General features: G+C 41.9%; 2 protein-coding genes across 2 annotated transcripts; one reads left to right on the plus strand and one right to left on the minus strand.

The window, feature by feature from the left end:
- The first annotated feature begins 13819 nt into the window (after positions 1-13819).
- Positions 13820-16520, plus strand: dlx3b (distal-less homeobox 3b). Its single transcript, XM_031843850.1, has 3 exons — positions 13820-14303; positions 15113-15297; positions 15646-16520. Exons 1-3 carry the CDS (start codon positions 13961-13963, stop codon positions 15958-15960), a joined length of 843 nt encoding a protein of 280 aa, XP_031699710.1. The 5' UTR covers positions 13820-13960; the 3' UTR covers positions 15961-16520.
- Positions 16521-21724: 5204 nt separating this feature from the next.
- Positions 21725-25202, minus strand: dlx4b (distal-less homeobox 4b). The gene is made up of 3 exons (XM_031843930.1): positions 24651-25202; positions 23791-23984; positions 21725-22385 (listed from the first exon to the last, which is right to left on the minus strand). The coding sequence occupies exons 1-3, from the start codon at positions 24970-24972 to the stop codon at positions 22128-22130; spliced, it is 774 nt and encodes a 257-aa protein (XP_031699790.1). The 5' UTR covers positions 24973-25202; the 3' UTR covers positions 21725-22127.
- Between the last annotated feature and the right edge of the window lie 1263 nt (positions 25203-26465).

Below are 26465 nucleotides of genomic sequence, written 5' to 3' on the forward strand. Positions count from 1 at the left end.
TAGGCAATTCATTCATTAAACCCTTAATCCCCTTAGAGAGTTCACGGAACAAGCCAGAGTTTTTTTTAAAGCATCCTTTCACCTTTGCATGAATCCCCCTCCACCCACTTTCCCCCCATTTTTTTTTGGGCTGTCTCTCGTAGGAACCCCCTGGTGTCGAGAGACCAGCTGCAGCTCCATCTCCTCTCCGTTTGCTTGTGTCTTCACAGCAATGTGCGATCTTTCATCGTCTCTGCTTTATTGTCTGACTCCTGGCTTACATCTGGCATCGCTGACCTCCTCTAATTGATGAGCCGAGCTCCCACTCTGCATCTCCTCATGGTCCAGGAGTTTCTCTCACCCAGAGGTAATCTCTCCTCCATTCCCGAGTGGAATAACGTGGGCAATGGAGTTCACTGTGCACATTCCACTGGCCGACATGTGAAAGCCTTTCTGTGTGCCTTAAGAAACACGTATTTAGAGGTGTTGATATTCTTTACTGCTTTCATTTCAGGTGTTCACAGGTATTTGTGTGCCTGCTCTGTGTCAAACAGGAAAACCATATATTATATCACTTTTTCCACCACACGTGACTTCCCCTTTGATACCAGGAAACAAGAAGTATGTAACAAAACAGAGAAAACACATTACAAGCAACAGGTTAAACGTGCAATGTGTAAGTTGTAGCAACATGCTCCAAATGAGTAGGGGGGGTCAGTATTTCACCTACTTGGTGCATATGATCTAAATTTACAGTCATCAGCTAAAAAAAAACAAAAACTACTAACTAATAGCAAAAATATGTCAAATTCAACCAAACTGCAGAAAATAATGGTCAAAACGGTCAAAAACACAACATTGCTATCTATAATCTTCACGCGTGGCGTCGGCCTATAGTTTACATTCACCATCTGTGTGTACACAAACGGGTGGCTGTACGGTCCGTGTACATTCTGATAGTTGGTTTGTAGACTAAATCCAAACTGGCAGAAACAAGTAATTGACCCGGACCTTTGTCTCGTCCTCCCCGCAGCCAGGAGCCCACCCTCTGGGACCAGCTCTGGGAGAAGGATGCCCAGTCAGAAGCTGCACCAATTAGAATCCAGCCAGCACAAACCCCAGCACCATGGACTCACAGCAGGCTAGTGGAGCGCCGGGTCTAACCCGTGTAACGGCAGCGGCAGAGAGTTTACTGATCCGGCGGTGAGTCGGGGCTAATCGGTTAGGAGGCTCATTTCAGTGGATATCTCTGCAACACAACACAGACTTCATTGAATACAATTATAACCTCTTCACATTCTGTTGATAATGTTAGTTCATGTTTTGAACGTTTTAAACTAAAATTCTGGTCATCTCTGGCACCTTTTAAGGTGGCCTTCGAGGATTGCAATGCAACACTCATTGTCTCAGTTGAAGGTCACATCTCCGCCTGTCACTTTAACAAGCCTGGCCTGTGCATTCAAAGGTGAGCGTACAACGTGCCAGTGTATACAGTGTCAACATCCTGTAGTTGCCTTATCAGGACATGCATCTGGCACGGCACTGACGTGGAACAGATCCATGCGATCGAGACCCAGCTTGACTGCCCTGACTCTACACAAGACAAACGTCCTGAGAGAGGTATTAGCAGAGAGGAATTTAAGGCAACCAAAGAGCAACCGACAAGCAATCTGAACTCCCCCTTTTTTTTTTTTTGCTCAATGTGATCAATTCCCAAGCAAAAGGGCTAGAGAGCACCTGATCCTTGCCCCCTCTGGGTCTTAGACCCCCACCCGTTTGACATCTGAAAGTGACAGCTGATACTGAGTTATGTGTTATTGCACTGACAGGTAACTGTTGATTACTCTATACTCGTGCTAGAGTTGCCTAGTGATGAAAATTCAAAATGTTCAGAAAGCTGTATCTGATCTTTTTTTTTCTCCACAAGAGCAGTTCACTTTCTGTCTCTGCCCAGCGATACAGTAGAAGAAAAAAAAAAGTTCCAGCCTTTAAATGTGTATTCCCCAGACCCGACTGTAAGCCTACACCAGTCTCTGTGAACCACGAGGACAAAGACCCGAATGCAGTCGCTGCTGCCCCCAGAGTCCTCTGCTCTACAACCCCCCATTCTTAACCCACACAACACACATGGAATGTAATTAGCAATTTATCTCCCGGTTTGTTTCCTCACCATACCGTCCCAGAAAAAAAACAACTGATTTCCCCCCGCTTCATTCCCCTTCTCATTATGTTTTTCCTTCTGCCTCATAATATCCATTTTATTGAGGAGGTTAAGCCTACGCACTCAGAACATCTTCCCACTCAACTTTTCTGCCGTTTTGTGGTTTATCGTATGTCCTGAATGGCTCCACAGAGTCCTCTCAAGGCATCCTTTGAAACAGTGCTGAGGGCTGATGGGACAGGGTGGGTGAGTGAGTGGGCTGCTATGTGGAGTTCCTGATGTGAATGTGTGATAACAGAAATGGACTGGCTGTTGCAGCAGAGCAAATGCAAAGACTGAGTGCATCAGTATGCTCCATAATAGTCCCATTACACTTATCTCTGGTTACTGTACTTACTCAGTAGGCTTTCTGTCTGCAACATTTTGGAATAGACTTAAGAAACCAATGTGAGGACTACAGAAACAGCCTCGTGAACATGGAAATATACAAGATATTAAAAAGAAAAATGTCAGTGGCCTCAAAATAACTAGATGTCAGCCTTGTGTTGAACTCCCATGAATAATTATCCAGTTTTACGAGACTGTGGAGCGTAACACCCAGCGCAGGACATTGGTTGAATATGAAACACAGCACGCTCTCTCACACCGAGCCCTCGCTGCACCGCGACGACAGAGCCGGCCGTTGCCATGGGGCTGGGAGTTGCTATGAAGCCAGTATGTTGTAGCGTCAGTGGAGGAAGACAGTGTGGTCTGTTTAAAGTCCAGCCAGGAGCCTTGCAGGGTTCAGATGACCTTTCGTGGGAATAAAACATGATCTCCTCGGCCTTGTCCACTAAACCAGGAATTTACCACAGAAACATACGCGCATTGATGCAGACGCCCGCTGCACATGCGCACAGTAACACCAATAATACGCAGCTTTATAACAAATGCCTCATTTTTGTGCCACTGTGCATTAGCTGTTTCTTGGCACTTGGCTAAACTGCAGAATATCAAGTGAACTTCGAAAGACAGAGAACACATTTTCCTGCCGTAGCTTTAACTCTCTGGCATGAAATCTAATTTCAGAACAAAACATGAGCAGAATCTAATAATATGTAATTTTGTTTCATATAGCAAGCTTTCGCCTGAATAATCCAGCTGTCTGTTTCCACAGAAAGAGATTAGAGTCAGAATGGTGTTAATGCAGGACAGTCCACAGAGAAGGGACACTTGAATGATCCACATCTTGCCTAACAAATGTCCACAACAGCAGGGAAACAACTGATGCCGGCTTATCTACCAATCGGTTTTGGTATGAAGGGAGGGATGATACACTGTAAAATATTCCAAAACACCACAATGTGTCTTGTTTTTCATGAACTACAAACTCATTTTAAACAAATCTTGGGATTCAACTAATACAGGATGGACCTTCCATTACCACTGCCCCCATTGGACCACATATGTTATACTGTATGTTCGCACTATATGTCTAATATGGGACAACTGGTTGTCTGTGAGTATACGTACACATTTGTTCATCTGCGTGCGGGGGCCGTGTGTCAGCATCCACATGTGCGTGTCCTCTGAGTGTTTGGTGTATGTGTGGCAGGAAGGAAATGCAGCAGGGGTTTGGGACCCACACAAGGCTGTTCCTCGGGTCTCCAGTTCGTGCTAAGTGTAGGAATGTATACCCTCAGGAGGAAGGCGTGGCTCCGAAAAACTCTCCCACTGTCCATTGGCACCTGTTTTTCAGCTTAGCTTTCAGGCAGACAGAGGCAGAGCGTTGGGAGACAGCAGGACATATTCGCTGTGTTGTGGAAACAAAACAGCTGTTACACAAACCCATGTCATGAATACAATACTCCCGGCATAACAATGAACCCACTGGTTTGTCTTTCTTTCTGTTCATGGAGTAGTTTGACATTTTGGAAATAAGCTTATATGATTACTAGCCGAGAGATAGATGAGAAGATTGATACCCCACTCATAGTTGTCTGCTGAATATAAAGCTACAGCCAGCAGCTGAATAGCTTAGCTTAGCATAAAGACTGGAAACCTGCCTCTGTCCGAGCTAAGCAAATCCACTTCGAAAGCTCATTAAATAACACATTATATCTTGTTTGTCTAATCTGTCAGACTGTACAACAACTCACAGTATCTGTAGTTTCAAAAAAAATATTGGAGCTGCTGTGAATCTTCTTCATGGAATTTATAATGCACTTCGATCTGAGTAGGTCATTTCCAAACCGTTCTGATGTGTGTGATAGAGGTAATGATTGCTTCAGGATGAAAATGAAATTAAAACACTTGCAGTACAATGGTGCGCTCTCAGTAATGTTTAATCATTAAAAAGGGAGTCACTCCACACTAGCATTCCTCTCTCTCTGCCCGTAGAGACACTTTTGTTCAAAATGAACAATTCTGTGCAGAGCAGTCATAGGTAAAGAAAGAAATGTTTGAGGGGAGGCTGGGTTAGATCTGGCTCTGAGCCCAGAGGACTGATAACCTTGGGCATGTGCTCTCAGTGTGAAAGATAGAGAAGCAATAAGCGTCACAGAAATGCCAAAAAACTATACATTCAGTATTCATCCAGTGCAGTTTATATATAACTCTTTAAGGGAGCGCGTGAGTGAAAGAGCTATATCTCTCTGGAGATCTACGCTGACCTTTAGCCAGAGCTCAGTCATAACAGCACTGTGTCTTTACCTCACATCACACTCGTCATTGGCTGGTGCATGTGCTCAAAAAGGTCAGGAGAGCATTTCACCATAGTCCAGATTTTCCCCTCCTCCCACGGGACACATTAACTCAGAACTTGATACTTAACAAGCTTGTGAAGCCCACACCATCACTTGTCTGCAATGTTTACCAAAGGAGCAGTTATCTCTCTCTGGGACCTAAACAGTCCCCTCTTTCAGAAAGTGCTGCATTATCTTTATGGGCACACAGCAGAAAACACACCATGTGGCCACACTTTGTTCTAGTTAACGCAACCGTCTTTTCTCTGGAGATGAAATAACAAGAAGGGAATACGGGCTGACAATTGTCTCTGAAAGTCACATTGCCACTTTGACGAATTGGATAATTATATCCCTATCTACATTCACTTAATCCAATTATTAACAGCTTCGCTATTCGTCACCAGTGGATAATAGGTGAATATATAGGGCAGTAAATCTGATGCATGGTGCTGTGACCAGGCCTAATGTAATCTGGTGGACAGACCATTGAATAATGACACAATCTGGAGGGTAACTGCAGTAAATCTGAACAGCAAACGCAAAACTAGCTCGCTCCCACATCGCTCGTCCTCCCTCCCGTGGCAAAGTGAGTTGCTATGATTTACAATGCTCCTTATAAAGCTTCCTTCCTGTCTGCACAGCGTATAGACTGTCTGGTTGCCCGACCCCATGCAAACTTCACTGGTCATCCCTTAGACCTCCTAGAAACACTGTGTATTTCTTTTCCTGTCCTCTTTTGATCGGGCTGTTTGCAGTGGATCCTCCGTAACCACATGCTGCTATTTTTGTTTATGACTAGGCTTGTTTGACCTGCAAAATGAATGTTTGAGCATAAAAGGATGGGTTATTATTGAACACATGTGTATTTGCTTTTCAACAGCCAAACCTGTGGTCGACATCCTTTCTTTGTTGTGAGTGTGCTGGAGTTGGCAGATGGTTCAGATTTGATTGGTGGTGAAACTGCTGCAATGTTAATAAACTCACGAGATCGTAATATAAAAGTCTGTGTGTTCAGGTGAGTATCCTGATGGAGAAGCAGGAAATTGTGGATACTGCTTCTTGTACAATAATTCACGTTAGCCAGAACCTTTTAGTTGGTAGAATTGTTGGAACGCCTTTGAAAAGTAGCGCATATCACTCTTGAAAAGTCTGTGTTGAAAGCAGCACATGTGGGATTAGTGCTAAAGTGTGTGAAAACCACCATGCATGACGTGTGTGTGTGTGTGTGTGTGTGTGTGTGTGTGTGTTCAGCCTCCTCTCAAGCCAGCGTGTGAATCCACCCCGTTCCTCTCTACTGTGTGTGTGTGAATACAGAGCCGAGCCCTTTGTCTCCTACTGCAAGTGGAGCTGTACTCTACAGACCTGCACATTTTCCACTCAATTGAATGGCCCTCTCAGATCATTAAATGTCCATTCATTAGCAAAGGACACTGGCAGGGACTCGGCAGTAAGGCAAACACAGACAGGCCTGTCTGGGGGCACTGTCCCCTCACGCTGTGGCCTGCGACACTGTGGGTGGTAGCCTTCACGTTTAGCACCTGAGATGACTATTGTCATGATGAAGCAGTGCTCAAAGGTAGCTGTGATTTTCATGTGAGCTTGCACAATCCAAGCTTCCATTACAGTTTTTTGTAAATCAGTAATGATATGTATTGAAAGATGCACTATATGCCAGCAGTTGCCAACCTTTTATTATCAGATGGTTCCCCTAACAGCCCTGTCAGATGAATACAAGTGACCCTTCATCAATGCTGCAAGTAACTGTTACTGTTTTTTTCCATTGATCTCAGCTACTTCAACCATTTGTGATTCTTTTTTACTAATTTAGATTTTCGTTCATTTATTACTTATAGCCTTTTCACCATTTATCCATTACTTTTTGCTGATGATTTCAACTATATCCATTATTTTCAGCTAACTCTTTGAACTCTATCTATAACTGTTAGCTAACTAATTCTGCCCTGTATCAATTTAAATGAATGTTTTAACTGGTTGCTTGCTAACTGTTCATGCACTCTCAACACCCGGTGAACTGTTGTTACATCTGACTCAACATGTGGATATGTTGTTTTTATTAAAAAAGTAATTTTCCTTTTTTTAATTAGTCAAGCTACTCGTGTACCCCGAAGGAACTGCAGATGTAGACTACCCTTGAGGTACAAGCACTCCCGGCTGGGAATCACAGTCGGGCAGTCACTGGTGTATATCCTTGTTTTCTGGACTAGACTTCATGTCATCATCACCCCCTCCGAGGACACCAGACCCAGTACAAAAACCTGTACAGGAGAGGAGGAGGGAGGAAGGAGGGCACTTACCTCCTGGGGCAAAATATTCATGGTCAGATGGATTAGAGTGCCTGTAGATTGACGCACTTTGTTTCAACCTGCCTTAATAACCTGGTTGACTCACTCTGCCACGTTTGATTTAAGGGAAATGACTGCAAGATTCTAAGATGAGAAACCATGGTGGAGTTTTTGTGTAAACTGAGGAGGAGGAGAAGGGGTCAGGACGGGAACTCCCGAAATCTGCCGTGCTCAGGCATGCCTTGAGAAATGACAGCTTTCTACGCTGTGTTAACAAGCCCACCAAGTAACAAGGTTTATGTCTTACACAAGACTGTTCTGTGATGTTCCTGCCTACAAAAGTTTTCCAGTCAAAGTCATGTGAGTAAATTTGTTCTGGGCATTTGAATTTAGTTCACGAGAAAACACCTATACGCAAACCAGCTGGCTGGTGGACCAGAACATGTGCCTCTGGATGTTGTGGTAGTTGAATTGTTGAATTCATCTATTACATGAAGTTAAAAAATGGCTTACTGAAATTTTTATCTTGCATTTATAGATGTTTATGCATTTAAGATGCATGCAATGAAGATCACAATAAACAATCTTAAGATAAATAATCTTTAGTCAGCAAACTCAACCTTAAAGTCCCACTTTTTACATGTAGATTTCTACACTGTTAGAGCCAAATCTCTAAACGCCTACTGTGACCATTTTGAAACGACTAGCCTTCATAGAAAGCAAAGTGGAGAGAAACTGCATTTGATTGTTGAGATGAAAACTGGTCGAGATAATCAACAGATGCAGTTTCAACGAGTCCTCTCTGCGTTTCCGTCTGAGCCAAAACAAACATGCTTGGATCAGGGTGGAGCTTCCTGTGAAAATCCTGGGAGAGGGCATCTAAACCCAGAAGACTCATGGAAAGAGTAGCTGTAGCCAAGGCTACATATTCACTTTTCAGTGATAAGCACCAAAAGAGATCGTAACACAAGGGTGAAGGGTCAAGATGAACTGGGACAGTGGCAACTTGGAGCCATGGGAGACTAACATTTGCAACTATTAAAGTTTAAATCATTGGGGAGTGATGTTTGGGATTTTTGCTGTGGTAGATGGCTTTAAAATGTTATTAGTTACAAATAAAAGCATACTTTTGTCTTGTGCTTTCCCCTGGCTCGTTGCCCACTTGGTGAACGCGTAAGTTTGAGCGGAGGGCAAACAAAGAGGTAGTAATCAAAGAAGTCTCCCTCATTCTTTTGATCACTCCCTGAACAGCTGTTTCTACAGGCCGCTCTCACCCATCCACTCTTGGCAAAGTGGAGCCAGAGAATAGATGCATTCCTGTCAGCGGGGCTGGGGTTGCCAGGACGGGGGACACTTGTATGCATGCCTCTGTGCAGCGTGTGGTGCTTGTGCCAGCTGAGTGGAAAAGATGGAGAGGACTAGTAGGAGGTGACGGACGGAGTGAGGAGCATATAATGGCAGAAGACAGAGTGACAGATCCAGGGGAGGAAAAGATGTACTAGTAAAAAAAACTAAAAAAAACAACGGATAAAAGATTTTTAGTCTTTTTATGTGTATACAAGAACAGACACACCCATTAATGGGTTGCTAGGCTGCCATTGTCCAGCTAACTGTCTGTGGCTCTGCTCACAGCTGAGTTGGACCGGACCACTCAATTAGTGCAGTGCACTGTTGCAAAAGGTGATTGACACGGAATGCTGTCCGGGTCAGAGCCCTGTTGTCTCCGTCCACGAGGCTGTTTGTTTACATCTCTGCATTTAAATATACTACAGACTGAATAGTTGTTGGAGTGTGTGCTCACATCTACAGGCCTTCATTAGGAGTTGTTGATATGGCTGAAAATGAATTTCACACAGTAAATATCTTATATTATATTGTATAGATATATACAAACATTTTTTTTTTAAATGAATTGAAAACATTTGACATTTATTTTATGTATTTAAGTGTGCAACGCAATTTGTTTAGCCAAGAGGACAACAACAGGAGCTGAAGCTAAAGTAAAGAATAAAAATAACTTAAATCAAAGTCTTCTTCTGTACATGTCACAGGGTGCAAGAGAAGGAGTGAAGGAAGTGTGTCAACAGATGAGCGTGACTACAGTTTGACAATTGCCATTAGTGCTCCATTAAAAGCAGCAGATAGCCAATGACTCTGTTTTCAGCTCACATGAGAGCCAGTGTGAGGGGAAGCAGCCCAGCAGGGGTGCATTTAGCTTTGGAAGGTGTTTTGGAAAGGTTTTTTGTGCATGTGTGCGTGTTCGGGGCAAAGGGCATGCCCTTTAACATTTGGTCACATGTGCCGTCTATTAGCTTTTTTGACTCCTTTGGCAGCTGTGGACCCCTGGGAACACATTACCCAGGCCTTACCTGGGCTCCTTCAGTGAACAACACACACACACACTCTGCACTGTCGTGGTGGGAAGCAGACTGAGAACAGCATGGCCTCAATTCCATGCAGCTGAGCCAACTTACAACACCACTGGGAGACGGGGAACGATCAGTTGTTCCAGAGAAATCCCAGATCGAGTTGAGTGTTTCTATTTCGGAGGGATGGGAGCGCTGAGTTTCAGCAGTGAAAGCCAATGACTGTAGTCTTCTGATGGGCTTGTTAAGTTTAGTCTTTGGACATTGCATTTTGAAGATTGTACAGTTAGATATCTGGAAGCATTTGGAGGAAAGACTGACAAGAGTTCCCTCATGAAAGAAGTAAAGAGCATTGGGTGATTTTCCCTGTCTGGACGCAGATGGCTTAAAGTCCTTGACTCTTTGCCATTTTTATCTCTAATCAGGACTGAAGAAGGAGGGAGAGCGGGGAGTAAAAGAGAGAGTTAGCGGGTTAATAGACTTCCAGCTCTCCCACTCATAACAGTGCCCTGACTCCCTCCCTGAGAGAGCCGACCATTCAATCAGATCAGCACGAACTATCCGGTGGCGCTTCGTTATCTCGAGGAGCTCCACGCTGCTGCCTTGAAGTTTTCAAAGGGAGAAGAAATTGAGTTGATGGTTGCGGGGGCGTAAGCGGCAATGAGCAGAGTTTGTTTTTGTGGTGTCACCATCCCCCTCATAACTAAAGTCTAAACATCCTCTGCAGTGTAGGTGTATGATTGTGGGATTATGTGCACATTACTGCACTGAGGGGATCCCTTTAACTTGTTGTGTGTTGGGGGTTAAATATAGCCCTCGGTGTTGCTATAGAAGTCCTTATAGTGCAAGTAGGTAGTAGGTGTATAAATATGTTTCTCATGGCATTTCTGCTTCTTTGTTTAAGCCCAGAACAGCTTTCTACACCATCTTTTATTTCTATTCATATCAATACAACTTGCATATCTCTCATGCTTTCAGAAACACTTGAGCACAACAAGACAGAGAGCACAATATTTGGCTCGAGGCCTTCATAAAGCTGCGTACAGTCTTAGGGAGAATCAATTCAATCTGGAATGCTGAAGCTGGCATCTGTCTCTAAAAACAAGAGGGCTGCAAGCAGAGATACGGAGAGAGGTACATCTTGTACTTGGGGTGAAACTGTTTGATAAGTACAGCCATCATGTGAAGGTCTCGTACGTCACGTCTGAGGGTCATTACCATTACTGTTGCTCTTTTTGGCCAACAGGTGCTCCCTTAATCACACTGATGACTCGCAGGAAGATATTAGAAGTTTAAAATGGGAGGAAATTTACTTTCTCTGGGGGGGAAATAGCGTCATTTGTAATGTACAGTATAAAAGGTACGTTTTTTTTCCCTCGACAGCGATCAGACCAAACCCTAGTTAGTCAGTAATTGCCGTGGTTTCTCTGGGCAAGGTCCGGGCTTTTGTCCTGTGCTGGAACCGAGCCAGCTGTTCCACTTTTGCACACTGCATTAGAAAGGTACAAAACATGCCCCTGAAAGCTGTCTCATGTTACTGTGTTGTGAGGGTTTGATTGGTTGACTCACAGAGTAGTGCAGAGAGTTCATTTGACCATGTGCAGGATAGATTTTCACCCAAAGATAAATTACATTATTCTCTGAGAGAAAAAAAAGATTTGAGCCAAGGACTTGAGACTGATCTGTACACACATGTATACCTCACAATGGATAAACTCCACCAGACTATAAAGCACTATGTCTATGGGTTTATGCATACAGGTGGGGAGTCTCTTCTCCGTCTGGGATGACATTTGTGGATCAAAGACAAATGACAAGTTTGCAGATAAGGGGTCTGGTCTCTGCAATTTCATGCTTTTTGCAGGTGTAACCTGAAGGCAAACAACGTTAACTGTAATTCATAGTTATTTCCGAAACTTAGCCACTGAGAGTGTATGTGTAGACACAATAATATAGTCCTTCTTTTGTATTCATAGGCAGACTATGAAATCTCATAATAGACATACTAGCAAGTTAATATTACATACAGTGTCTGTAAGGATCTCACACAGTTCCTGACCCAACCTGAAGCCTCTCAGAAGAAAATAAACTTAACGCATGATGAAAAATGGAAGAAAACTGTAATTACATTTCTTTTTTTAAGTCCAATATTTGATCTTCACACCATCACCCCCTGAGAGGAGCCTGGTGTTGGTAACAGCATGTTCCTTTGTTGCTTAAAAAGATTGACAGAGATAACAATAATAACACACACAAAGCCTCCACAATAATCTATGCATTTCCTACAATTTGATGTTGTTTGTGAGAGCGTGCGTGTGTGCATGTGTGTGTGTTTACCAGGACAGTCTTTTCATATTGACACCTCCACATTGACATCTAAGACGTGTGCACCATCTGCTGGATGTTTTGTGATACTACAATATCGTGACCAATTTACAATGAAAGAGAAAGTCTCTCCACATTCATGATACTCTGACAGGACTGAAGAAATGTTGGTAGATTGTTACCTGGGGACATATTTTCGGCTTTACATTGTTATACTACAAGCTCTGTGTTCCAACACGTTTCAATTTTGAATGTGTGCGTGTGTGTGTTTTTATCTAATTTATCTAGAGGCATATAATCTACATTATGATCTTCCTGTTTCGCAATAGTTTAAAGTGTGAGACTCGAGAGTGTGATGAAACCACAGATTGTTTCTGCAAAATAAAAACTTGAGACATGCACTGTCTCTCTCAGACATGCTTAAATATGCTGGAAGGATTTTGGCAAAATATATATATATAAAAACTCTTTTCATGGATCAAGATGTTCCATAGCAAAGATAAAAACCATTGAATCAAATGTCCTCCTCTCTTCTTTAGTTGACTGATGATGAAAGTGAAGACAAAAACATTTGGACGTAAGTAGCTGCAACTAATGATTATTTTCATTGTCGATTAATCTGTAGATTCTTTTCTTTCTGTGTGTTAAGTAGCAGTTAAAAATGAATTAACTTTTTTTTTCTTTGGATGTTTTTATATACAGATTGAGATTTTGGCATAATAGGTACTGAATCTATCTGGGTGACTAGTTCCTGGAAGAAATAGGTGGATTTTTTTTCAGATCTTTAGATCTTCAGAAATGTGGGTTATTTGGGAGAACTGACCCTTTAAAATTTCACATAAGTGCTACATAAACTTACCAAAAGAGGGCGGTAGTTTATCAGACATGAGAGGCGAAAAGGGAAATTCATGTTATTTCACAACTGTCATTTAAAACCTGACATTGTGTTCGGTGGAAAATGTTCATTCAACAGTGGGAAATATTGTCAGCCGGTAAAACACAGTTTGTACATCATCATCAGTGTAAAGCTGCATGTTTCTATTTTGCAGGTAGATAACTAAAGTCCCGGTTGTGAATGAACACAGCAGGGGGCGCTGCCCACCGCGCTTTCAGCTGACAGCAAACGAGCTGCAGAAGAAGTGAAAATTGTCCGTTTTTTAATTGCAGTCTGCAAAATATTCCAGAAAATAAATAAAAATGAAACTGTTTAATGCAAACCATACGTTCAATATTAACTAATATAAAGCGTCTGCTAAAAAAAGCAGATTACATTACATTACAGTCATTTAGTCTTTTTTTTTTAAAGTCATTTTGTTGTTCGAATTAGCATTTTCACACACGCACACACAACACGGGCAGCGTGGAGGAATTTACCCGCAGGCAATATCAGTTGAACGAGTCTTTTACCTATCTCTTTCCATCTCTTTCACGTAACGTTCGCTGTCCGACAACTCCTTTGAATGACAATAAGATTCTGCGGGAGGCCGGCTGGCAGCCTTTCAATGGGCTGAATAAAGTGTGATCTCGAGGCACTGTTAAGAAAACATTGCATAAAACATTAAGGAGAGGCTTGCGGGATTAGGCTTTAGAAAGACTATTGTGTTATGTTATCTTGGTGCCAGCCTGTAGATGTTGAGAAAAAACTGGACCTATAGGTAGTTGTGTTTTATTTTATTTTTTTACATACGGTCCCTGGAGGCCGACAGAGCTGCATGTGAACAGGTAAATGCAAATCTAAGGAAAAAAGAACTCAAGGCGCTGAGGTTTGCGTGCGTGCCTATGTGCTCTTGGCTGAAGGCTGGGTGTCACCAGGATTTCGCCTTGAGTGTAAGAGGAGGAAGAGAGGGGGGGGGGCAGTTGAGCCAATGGGAAGGCAGCATCCAGTCCAGCTCTCTATAACTCTGTGTCACAGAAGCTGAGCGATGCCACAACCAAGTTACTGCAGCCGGGAGAGTTTCAGTGGACTATAAAAGCTCTCTAAAGCGCGCGACCACCAATTATTTTACTGCGATTTTGCTTTACGCACTCTACAACGACAACAACAACAACAAAAAAAGGATCCACCAGTGGCCTTTCCTTACTCTGGAGGGCTGCTTCAACATGAGCGGCGGACAGACGTATGAGAAGAAGATAGCGAGTATTTTGACCGATCTACCAGGATCTATGAGTTGCCACCCGAACTCCAAGGACTCTCCTACTCTCCCCGAGTCTTCGGTGACGGACATGGGCTACTACAGCGGACAGACGGGGCCGAGCCATCACGAATATTATCAGAGTCAGGCGTACGGACAGCCCATGAACTCTTATCACCATCAGTTTAATCTGAACGGAATGGGAGCTGCCGGAGCGTACGCGACCAAATCTGAATATCCCTACACAAATAGCTACAGACAGTTCGGACATTACAACAGAGACCACCTGCAGGCCTCCCCTCCGTGCTCAGGTAATTGTTGAGGCGATCATCGTTTATTTTTATGCGCGATCGTGTTTAATTCCAATGTGCGTATGATGGCATGCGCGTTGAGGTCAAGTCACTTGTTTGGGATGAGAAAAATCTCAAAAAAGAGCAGTGATTGAGTATGTAATCATACTGTATCACCAGCTATGTTTTCCATTTTATTCATCATATTTGTGGATTGTCTGTTGTCTTTTTTTTTTTTAAATTTCCCATAGTTTTTGGAAAATGTTTGTTGTAAAAATAAATATGATCTGACTTAAGTCAAATCACATTCTTTCTTTATGTTTTGTATCCCCATACATTTGATCTTACAATATCTTGTATGTATATTTGATTTAATAATATTTGCTCAGTAGCCATATACCGTTTTGTGTTAATGTATTAACAGCCTGCCTGGCTATTAAATAGCTGGTCATAAAACACTGATGATTTGATTAGAGCTTTAAATATTCACTCCATCGTTTCTAACATGTCCCCAGGTTTACCAGAATGGAAATTTGAAAAATCGAGATACTTTTATCTTCCGTTTTGATGATTTGGTTTTGGTTTTGAGGCATTTGCCTTTGAAGTTGCCATATTATAGTTTTAACGTTGACACACTTGTGCCACATTCATACTACAAAGCAATTTTAAACATGAAATGTTATATGTGTTTTATTAGATTACCGTTTTTCAACATTTTGTCGTGATGGTTTTCATCTATATTCCATAATGCTCAATGTTTTACACTTAATGGATGTTCTATGATTTTCTTGATGGTCTGTTTCATCGAAACATTTTGTTGTAAATTTTAGTGAAAGAAGAGCCAGAGCCTGAGGTCCGCATGGTCAATGGAAAACCGAAAAAGATCCGCAAGCCGAGGACGATCTACTCCAGCTACCAGCTCGCTGCTCTGCAGAGGCGTTTCCAGAAGGCGCAGTACCTCGCTCTACCCGAGAGAGCGGAGCTGGCGGCTCAGCTCGGCCTTACCCAGACACAGGTAAGCAGCCCGACCTGGTACAACACCTGATATTTTCTAATGCATCAATGCGTGTAGAGTCATGTGAGTCATGGCTCCCCAAATACGTCAAGCAATTTGTTCCGTAATTATTTAACGATGCGTAATTATCCAATTACGCACGGCACTCGATTTCTGTCTTTCGATTTGAGACACTTCATTTAGATAAAAGTTAAACAGTTAAATGCTCTATTTTCTCTCAGTCAAATATTGCAAAATGTGTGTTTACATACGAGGTAATTATTTGTAAATGGTGAATGGTGATTATAAATGTTTTACAGCGATTTATTTTTTAAACTGCAATTAATGTTCACACTCGTATTCTCCCAGGTCAAGATCTGGTTCCAGAACCGGAGGTCCAAGTTCAAGAAGCTGTACAAGAACGGCGAGGTTCCCCTGGAGCACAGTCCCAACGCCAGCGACTCCATGGCCTGCAATTCCCCGGCCTCCCCCGCAGTCTGGGAGAACAGCACCCCACAGAACACCCCCATCAGCAGACCTCAGGTCCCGCAGCCGACTCACAGCTCGTCGCCGCCATACCTGGAGGATTATAACAACCACTGGTACCAGCAGGGATCACACCTACAGCACCCGGGCACCGTGCATCACCCAGTCCCGCAGCAAAGCGTGGGAGCTGTTTATTAACAAAGACTCGGCAGATTTTTCTTCTCAAACGAAGCCTCTCCACAATGACTCTGAGGAGCAAAGGTTGCCTGGACCGGGAGCAGGCCTGAAGGGGAACGTTGCTTTTGGTTTTCTGGATGATCAAAACTGTTTCAGAACTGGGGTTTCCATTCACAAAGCACATAAGGGATTTCCTATCACTTGTGGCAGCATATTTAACGGACATCTGGCGTGTCTTTTTTTAAATTATTTATCGCTTCTGTTATATTTCTTTCACTCCTTTTTGTAAACGAATATGCAAAGGTTTTTTTTAAACAAGTAGCTACAAACCGAATATTCACAACTGTGCAGTTAATCCATGCTGCATTCGCATCAAGCATGCGGGTTTGTAGCGCGTCAAAATAAGAACTCAGGTCATATTTATATGGATTTGTACAAAACGTCGAAGGCTGTAAATATGTGTTTATATGCAGAACCACTATGATGATATTTGTTTGAAATGGAACTGTGGTGCTTCAAAAACCAGTCATATTCATGTAATTAGTCCACCTGTTGCCTTCTTGTCAATTGAATAAAGTTGTTAATTGCATGTTGTGTGTCTAGCCCCTTTATAAACAGGCTGTTTTTCTAGATGCATGACAGGTAATTATATAGAGTCAGCGCAGGAACTGTTTCTGTAAGAGAACATTTAGGAATCAGTTGAACCCGTTTGAACATTTTATATTTATTAAATCAACGATTTATATCACTCACTTCGAATCTAGATCATTTTGTTTAAAAGTTATGCTTGCACCTGCACATTCACAAAAAAACGTACAGACTTCATAAAAGTTTGTGATTCATATTTAAAAAACATTTCCTCGCATCTTTAGGTCTAAATAGTCCAGTGGGTCTACTGGTCACAGCATAGTGAGCTGACTGGGAGCTGCGTGCAAAGCGTTGCAGTAGGAGGCGACATAGGAGCAGACATGTTGGAGTCAGTCCGTTTTATTACTATTCTGCTGCCAGATAACAAGAGAGAAGTTAGCTCGTACACACGCACACACGCACGCACTGTGCGTGCAACCAAGGCTGTTGCCGCAGGTGGTGCGCGCAGCAGGATGAATAGAAACGCTGCCAAATATTGACGGTATAAGAAAACAGCCCTTTTTTATTTTTTGAGTGTTTCGTCCTTTTGCATTTAGCAAAGTAGTTCATGGGAAAAAAAGGATCAGCTGATAAGGTTTTTAACTTGAGTTTAGGGGTGAAACACCATGTGACGACCCACCTCTTTAACCCAAAATTAAAGGAAGTGTGTTCCACAACATAAGGCACACATTTTGTGATTTATTTTCTTATAGGCAACAGGTCTTTCACGGTGATACAATAGTCGAATAAGAGCGAGAGTCGCGCACGTGAAACCTGGGGAATAGTGATATTAACTAACTGAAAGATGTTACAGAAACATGACAACTCCGATAATGACGGTTAAGATAGTCAGAAAAATCACGACTTCCCTTTCAGCGTCTTCCCGTCTAATAATAATGACAGAGGGCGCTGACCTCAGTTTGGCCACAAAAGCATGCGTTATTAAATATGCTGAACAAACAATTACACGATGGGATAACCGCTGATGGCGATCTTCTACACATGGACCACCAATGCGTCATTACGCACTGAGAGAAAATGTACCCACGGTGTTTTATAGGCTAATCTTTTCTACCGCTTTTAGTAACTAGAATGGTTTTAGTAACTAGAATGGTATGCGCTTTGGACTGGAGGTGTTACTCTGTGAAACTGTACTACAACATTGTATCAAGGCAATATTTTCAGAGCATTAATTAAAGCGTCAAATGTGAATTTAGAAATGTTGATCTGAAACCATCAAGTCTCACAGTGCGCCTTACATTTGATTTCTCTCACATTGGATATTGTTGGATTTACTTGCATCACGGAAAACATAAGACAAATTGAATGACAAAATAATATTACTTTATTCAATGCAATTCTGGATATAGATTTATTGACAATATGATTATTACATATTTTTGGTGGATTTAAGAAAAAAAAGTTATACAGAATAAATAAATATATATTTATATTGTTAAAACCGACGTGTCTTTTGGCGAATATGGTTTACCATGATTGGCTAGAGTTTGCCCTCAGTTATTATTGTTTCTATATGAGCACATATGGCTGAAAAATACACCAGTGATTTTGACTAATCCAATACACGTTTAAGGAATGTGGTAATGGGAACTACAACATGATGTAATCCATATTAATTCATATTCTTCCAATTTATTTGATTTATTTATAGGAATTCAGTTCATTTCATTGATCATTTGAAAGTTTTATATCACAAAAATGTATGATTCCAATAAATTGAGATGTATTTTGAAAAGACCGTTGGACTAAAATCAAACCTGTTTTCATATTTTTTCCCTTTTTTTGTCCATACAGGTTTATATTTTGTGCACTTCTTGGTTTCTTTGACCCCTGTGGCATCTAATTTATTCTAAAAAAAAAAGCACTGCACATATTTCTACCAAAGGTCTCATACATTCTTTCAACATTTGCCAAACAAATCCTATTTCCATGAACTCAACACCAGTTGTCTACAGCATCACTCATCTCAGTGCACTGTGCTGATTTGACAAAAGCAGCATGAATACTGTTGAGCTTTTGATATCAATGAAATCTCATCAAGAGTACATCTGACCTCCCCTCGGTGGCTCCCTCAGCGTGTGTGGCCCTCGACTGTGGTTGTCAGGGAAACATTTGTGCCGAAGACAAACGTGTGTTCACGACAGGCTGCCCTTGTGTGTGTGGGCTGCGAGACGTGTCCATGTATGTCATCTCGAAACATTAACAAGTGTAAGTAGCCATCGAGGTGGTGGTGAACTGTTGAACTTGAATGTGATCCTGCATGGCACAACATCACAGCACCCTAAATAGAGCCGGTGCCCGGGCCCCTGAGACCCCTTCTCCATCCCCCCGCCCCTGCAACAGTCAACAGAGTGGTGTCGGCACTTGTCTCTGGGGTGCAGCGATAGGGGTTGAGATGGAGGTCGGGAACTGAAATGCATGCATGGAAAGACTTGCAGCTGTCCAACACTTAGTCCGGGCCCTGGCCGAGCCTCGGCTGCATTAGGATCACTCACTCTGCCCATCTTGCAGTAAACTGGGATGAAATGAAGGGAGAAAGGCATCCTTGACATCTGTGTACTGGTGAACCCTGGCTGACCTCGGGCCAGGGCCGGAATGTGTGCTGATGCACCACAGCCAGTCATCACATCCTGATAAAGCCACCCACACACTGTGAGGTTTCGCTGCTGCTCAGGCATAAGCTCACCTTGACCTACAAAGTGAAAATGTGTCCTCCAGACATAAGGTTCACAGACCTTAAGAACTGAAAAAAATTGTAAATAAATGGAAACAAGTGCTTTTCCCCACATTTTTGAGTGCCTGGCTTTCTTAAATCCATGATTTTGGTCCAATCTCAGTGTGTGTGTGCATGCCTTTCTGCCTGCCAAACTGTATTCCATCTTTGAATCCCTCCAGAGTTTGTGTGCGTGTGTATGCATCATGTCCTAAATTAAGTCAAGCCTTCCCCTCAGATGAAACCAAATCATGCATTCACTCTCTCTAACAAGGGAAGCTGCTCACAATTACCCGAGATGCAGATCACTCAAGTTAATAACAATAATCACCCCGGAGACCTGCTTTGCCTTTCGCCCATTCACAGCAACTGGGATTTAATTACAAGCTATTTTCCCTCTTATTGCTATCCTGGAATTAAAACCCATCAGACACCTCGTATAACTCTGACCGTCTGCAGAATTGATACAGTCATACTTGCCTCCATCACTACCCTTCAACCCATCTCACAGCCTTCCGTTCCCTCATCTTAGCTCGTCTATTACATCAAGAGCCTTTTCACTTTCCCTTCAATCTGCCTGCATGATAATTGGCCCCGTTTGAAAGGTCCTACTCTGTCTGTCCAACTCCACAAGCCATTATTCTAATCTGGAGATGTGAAATTGCCTATAATTTTCCCTGATGCCCCGTCACTTGCCTCTTCTTCCCCAGGCCCGCATGTTTAACAAGGCACATAATGATGAAGGAAAAGGGTACGAGGTTGTGTATATATAAAGACGGAGATGTTAATGTAACACAATGCTTGTCGTTGTGTGAGAAAATCAGCTTGGAGGAGTGAAAACACAGGGCTCTGATGTGGCTTTTGTTCTTCAGAGAAACACCACTGCAGGCTTTAGACCTCCTGAACAAGGCTGCACTTCTCGGACTAAGGTAAGACCAGACAGTGTGGCCTGTATGACTGGTGGCATGGCGCCTATAGCAGCTTGCAGTTAGATGTAGGCATGTTTGTTTGAATGCAACAAGATGTGTCCAGAGTGGCTCTGTTGTTAATAAAAAATATATTATTAATCTTAGAAATAACAGTTGTGCAAGACTTCAGTGCGAAAAGTGCAGAATTAAAGTTATTCAGTATTTATTTAGTTGATTTTGTTGCAACCATACACAGCTACACCTGTGATAAATGACTGTATTTTAATACTGTAGATTCACAGTATTATTAGCAATATCAGAAGAAAATGTCTCCCATATATAACTTGTATGATTGGTTAGTTGTTGATCTAATCCCTTTGTGGATGACAGACAAATTGTATCTAATGTTTGCCAGACAGCTAAGACAGCAGAGTGATGAAAGGAAGAAAGAAAAATAATTCACTGGTTTCTTTAATTAACGAACCATTCGGCTTCATTAATCAACCCCCAATTTAATCAAGTGCAAAGACAGAAAAAGCTCATTTAAACAGTGTAACCGCCAAAATGTGCAAATCAGTGCAAACGACCGTAAATCAGGTGTACGTATATTGGAGGAATAGCGTAACCATTCGTCATCTCATTATATCAATGGCAAGTTTTCGGTTTGAGCTCACTCGAGACGAGAGGGAACGAGAAGCTCGTTAAAATACTGGCTTGCACGTGCTTTCTCTTCTCCTCGCGGCATGTTTCCCTCTCTGGTGAATAAAGTTGCCTCGGACTAAACAGTCTTCCTTTCGGTTTAAAAAGAAGAAAATATTTTGTTTGAGAGATCGCGAAAAAGAGGAATCCAAATGTGTTAAAATATCAAACTGACTTGTTGTTGCAATGCTGACTTTCAAATTCAAATAAACAATTAGGAAGGCACGTGTCGTCGAAGCCTATTTGTCCGTGCGTAAAAGTTACACCGCAACCACCGTGCGTAAAGGTGGCACTCCACATCCCCTTTGATTCACCATGATGGGAACTAAATATTTTTTTCCGTTAGTGGATAGTGTGTTGTGTTGGCTTTGAAAAATAAAGTAGCCCAGTTATCACAAAACATGAGAAAACTGACAGTGGATACGATTTAAGCAAAACGGTGTTTTGACAAAACATCTGGCAAAATCCACGCAGATCTGCAGGTTTATTGACAAACTGCAGCTGATGTCCCTAGTTATGAATTATCTGACGTGCTGATCTGTGAGTGGTGAACAAAACCCTGCACATTAGCGAGACAGTATTTCATCCACAGCTCAGGAACACCTTTGTTCGCGAGACTCTGGCAAAGTCCAGTTGTCATGAATCGGACTCCTGTAAGCAGCCGGCGGATCTTTTACGGTTTGATGATTAAAATCACACGTTCATGTATCTGCCTTTCAATTATTTGAACAGATTAAAAAAAAGATCTCACTAATAAAGCAGCAACCTGAACAAACACATCACGCAAGAGATTATTCGAAATAATATCAATCCAGCAGCATTTATTAGCATAATGCTCACAGCATTTGTTGGACCATGCAACAGAAACTAGTTTCCTAATAACGTACATGTACATGCACACAATCTATATTCTTTAAAATGCCTTTTATCCACAGTCTCTTGGTAAACTGCACATACATTGCAGAGAGTTGAGGCCCTGCACCAGAAGTTGCAGTGACAATAAAACAAATCTAAAAAAATACATTTGGTGCCTTGTCGAATTTTGCTGTGAAAACTGAATTCAAAATGCACACAAAGAATATAAACAAGATCTCTTAAACACACACATTTAAACACAATTCAGTTCTGACAGGAGGCCTTGAGAGAAACCAGCAAGTTCAGGGTGAAGTGCGCTTCATTTGGGACCAGCGCATGACCCGCACGTCACCATAACAATCCACTCACATCATCTGAGGACTGGGCATCGCGTCCTGGTGGGGATGGTGGTGGTTTGGATACCAGTGGCCAAAACTGTTCATGTAATTGTTTGGGTGCATTTGGGCTCCTTTGTTCGCCAAGGAGACCTCCCAAAGCTGGGGCATCCCGGGTGAGCAGGGGGAGATGGAGCTAGTGCTGTGGAGATGTTCTCCCTCTGATCCGCTGCCTCGCTTTATGATCTTTTTGTACTTGGAGCGCTTATTCTGAAACCAGATTTTCACCTAAAAAGAGAAAATGCGCATAATTGTAATTGCGGTTAACAATCTGCAGCAATATAAAGGAAATTATACCGCGAATGGCTTTTTTTGTCAGCATATTTCTCCCCAATTAAACTCAATACACTTTTCAGAATTGGCCTGAAGTGAATATTGTGAACAATAAAACCCTCATAACTCATCTTTGTGTTGTTTCTGCAAGTCCCAGGCCTACCACTCCACTGGCTGAGTGGCATTAAAACTGAGCTCTCTTATTGTTCGCTGCTTTATGAGTCAAATGGTGCACGAGTGCACAGCAACCAAAGTATTGAGACCGAAAGTATTGTGAAATAAAAACAGCTTCAAAGGGCGCTGCGGATTCCAAAATGAAATGGATATTTTTACCCGAGGGCAATGGTGTGAATATTTATAAATTGCACAAAAAAGCTAAAATTAAACACTCTAAACATCTAACAACACGAGAGGCAGCTATAACTGCGAGATAATTGTTGCAATTGAGGAAGCAGCTCAGGTGACAGATACGATTTAATTTGTTTATCTCTCATTCTGAAACTTCAAAACAAAAGACATCTGAAGACTTCTATGTTCCAGTTGAGAATGAAAAGTTGACAGCGACACGTACACCTGTTTGTCTTGAATTACTCCCATGCTTCAATATCTCAGCATTTACTTCGTAATTGCTCGTGGAATCGCATTACATTGGTGCGTATAACAAACTGGTTTACTTTCGTCGTGTTTTCTCAAGTAAAACTTAGCAAATGCTGACAACCACTAATTCTACTTATTTTATTTTTTATTCTGTTTTTGATAATTTTGTAACTGCAGTCACGCTGCATTCAGTGCACTTCAAGGACCAGGCTTGAAAAAGGAAATGCAGCCATGCAAATAAGTATAGTCAATAAAACATTCATTAAAGGATCGAGTTACAAATCACAACAAGTTGGTCTCTCATTTGATCTCCTGAAGCGCTGTGATCCTAATAAGAGGTTTTCCTTTCAAGTGTTTCAACGTCCACTTTCTCTCAGCAATAAATATCTTCAGTCTGTTTTAACTTAGATGAATTCAAGACTTTTAGATATAAAATATTAACCAGTTCTATTTAATAAGCCAATAAATATTGCGGTTCTGCTGTTTAAGGCTGAATAACAGTGACATTATTATAAGCACAACCCCCATCATTACCTTAATTATCCCCATTGTCATGTATAAATAATAACCTTAACAATAATAATGCTACAAATGTAATAATAATACTACGACTACTACTACTACTAATAATAATAATACAAATAAAATAATAATAAAATATAACAACAATAATACTAATCATAGTAATAATATAGTGCGTATATCTTCAACACCCTACATTTCCCTGATCCATTCAGGACAGCTGGTTGGGTTGAAGGCCCACCTGAGTCTGGGTGAGTCCCAGTTTGGCCGCCAGGTCGGCGCGCTCCGGTAAGGCCAGGTACTGGGTCTGCTGGAAGCGCTGGTGCAGAGCCTGCAGCTGCAGACTGGAGTAGATGGTTCGAGGCTTCCGGATTTTTTTCCCCTTGCCATTTAGACGAATGTCCCTGCTCTCAATCGCCGTGGACTTCTCGCGATCTTGTCGATTGAACAAAGAAAATAAGATGATTTAAATTGATTTGGTTTTGACACATAATTCAGCTGAAAAAAAGGATATATGGTGTCTGACAAGCCCCGCACTGTATGCTGTTAACACAAAGGTATTTCCAGTGAAACCATGTAGGTTTTATCTGTCTATATTGCATTAAAGCGTCCCCAAATCACGTGGCCATGCCTAGATGTTATATTAAATGACACATGAAAGGACTGCTGCTTTGCGCAAACAGTGAGGGTAAAAGGCGAGTTCCCGAGGTAGGCCTAGGATAGACGGGCCATAAGTGGGCTTACCCATTACAAATCATGGTCTATAAAATGAATGGCACCATCTGTCTTCATTGAATAACATGAGTGGTAAAGAGGGAGCATCCCTGAGGCTGTGTTTTGAGGCCTTGTTTGGACTTTAATGACCTGCTGACGTCCATGCCTAACTTAAACTTTCAATTCATCACATTATACATTACGGGGAACTAATTAGTATTTCTTTATTTACAAACCTTAAAGTTCACTGCTTTTCTCTTTATTAAAATTAATAAATTTGCAATTAGCGGACTGTGCGTAAAAGCATTTTCTTTATGGCAAATCTGAATTGTATAGCCATTAATGATACACCAGTTTAGTCCCGCTCAATTAGACTTTGCCACATACCTGTGTGCTCTAATCTGCTGTGGGCCAGACTGCTGCTGTTGCTGTGATTGCTGTGCTGGTACGACATGTAAGCAGACGGGGGATGAGTGTTCACCGCGTTGGGGTACGCGTAGCCCAGAGAGCGGCCATAGGACGCGCTGCCAGGAAAAGGACTTTCGTGCTGGGAATGCCCGGCAGCATGCAAGCCGTGGACGGGGTAAATGCGAGAGAGTCCGGGGGAGAGTTGCTGGTGCGCCGGATGTCCGTGGCCGAATTCTAGAAAGGCCGATTTGGAGGGATCTGAGGCATTCAGACTGTCAGGCATGAAACCCATAGACATCATTAGCTAATACGCGAGTCCATAAACCCGTCGCTCTGGAGAGGGTTTCATGAGCTCTGTCGGGCAGCGAGAAAAACTTGGAACGAATCCGCACTTGCGTCCAACGCTTTGCTCGTGAAGAAAAGCTTCCCGCTGTAATTATTAACAGCGTGCATGTTCACAACTGTTTAGGAGGTCGACAACGATCGAACGAAAGCGAGAGGAATCCTTCTTTACATCTTTGGAGGCGCTGGCATGGTTCTTCAAACACCTCCTGCCTGCAGATCCTCAGTCTAACTGCCTTCCATCTGCGAGCTCTCTGATTGGTCTTCAGCAGCCAGCTGTCACTGGAGCTCCACCATTAAACGTTATTAACACATGATACAGGATGCAGCTCTGCAGCCAGCAGGGACCTCCTTCGATATAGATTATGAAATGATTTGGGCATATGTAGAAATATTATTATAGTCGATGATACAATGCCATAAATTATAATAAAAGTACGTTACATCACAGGCTTAATATTGTCTATATCCTCAAAACATATATGCTTTAGAACATTTAATAACTTATTGAGAAGCATAGCTATAGATTTATTATACTTTTCAGAGTAATATTGTATTTGCTATTGTGCCAATTTAGTTGAGTTTCAAGAGGGATCCATAATTAGGTCAACAAATATGGGCAATGCTCGATATGATTTTGAAAAAGTACGAAATAATGAGCTTACACAAGCTAAACTAAAAGTTTGGGCCATTAGTCTAACGTAATGTAAAGTAAAATAAAATAAAATGAGATTTGGCAGTTTCGTTTATAAAGTTAATTAAGTTTCATTTTCCGTTTAATAATAGTTTTAATAATGTAATCAGACACAACGTTTATTAGAAACTCTGCATTGAATAAATTGTATACAGACAGGTCAATTCCTAATTGTGTGCTACATGATAATTGTCCCCTATGGCGCCGGCTGATGAGATATTAATGCACTATAAAGAGTTAAACAGTGACTCCAAAATCTCGCGATCACTCAGAAAATATTTTCTGATATTTTCAATTCAATTTTGGAGCAAACGTTCACATTTCCACCATCAAACAGAATTTAGGAAAATTCCTTGCAGAAAACTAAAGAACGTGAATAAAATACGTTACTGTCGACGCAAGGTTGTCCACGTTTTGTCAAACTCAGGATATACACATTTTACAGCTCATTCAACACTCCAGATGTGGGGGTGATTGATTTACAATCACCCTAATTTAGAAAAAATAGCTCGTGCGCACCAGGATATAAATATTCAATAACAATTTGTAAAAGTAGATGGATAAATGCTAAAATACACATCATTGGTTTGATTGCTCTAAAAAGTACTGAAGATAAATATTTCAACCTGAAGGAGACAATAATGACAAACCCTGGATCCAAACGGGTGTTTGATTTCAGATGTAAATTCAATTTCAAAATACTCAGCCCACATGCCAATCACATTATTTCTGACTAAATGTTAGTCTTTTCAAAATAA

This window comes from Anarrhichthys ocellatus, unplaced genomic scaffold, assembly GCF_004355925.1.
Source record: "Anarrhichthys ocellatus isolate YVR2014 unplaced genomic scaffold, GSC_Weel_1.0 scaffold4, whole genome shotgun sequence".
NCBI lineage: Eukaryota > Metazoa > Chordata > Actinopteri > Perciformes > Anarhichadidae > Anarrhichthys > Anarrhichthys ocellatus.

Excerpts from the sequence above, each read along its gene's own strand:
- dlx3b (XM_031843850.1), top strand. The coding sequence starts at position 13,961 with ATGAGCGGCGGACAGACGTATGAGAAGAAGATAGCGAGTATTTTGACC. Across the intron at positions 14,304-15,112 it reads GGCCTCCCCTCCGTGCTCAG|TGAAAGAAGAGCCAGAGCCT; the intron begins GTAATTGTTGAG and ends TGTAAATTTTAG. Across the intron at positions 15,298-15,645 it reads TCGGCCTTACCCAGACACAG|GTCAAGATCTGGTTCCAGAA; the intron begins GTAAGCAGCCCG and ends GTATTCTCCCAG.
- dlx4b (XM_031843930.1), bottom strand. The coding sequence starts at position 24,972 with ATGATGTCTATGGGTTTCATGCCTGACAGTCTGAATGCCTCAGATCCC. Across the intron at positions 23,985-24,650 it reads CAGCAGATTAGAGCACACAG|ATCGCGAGAAGTCCACGGCG; the intron begins GTATGTGGCAAA and ends TCAATCGACAAG. Across the intron at positions 22,386-23,790 it reads TGGGACTCACCCAGACTCAG|GTGAAAATCTGGTTTCAGAA; the intron begins GTGGGCCTTCAA and ends TTCTCTTTTTAG.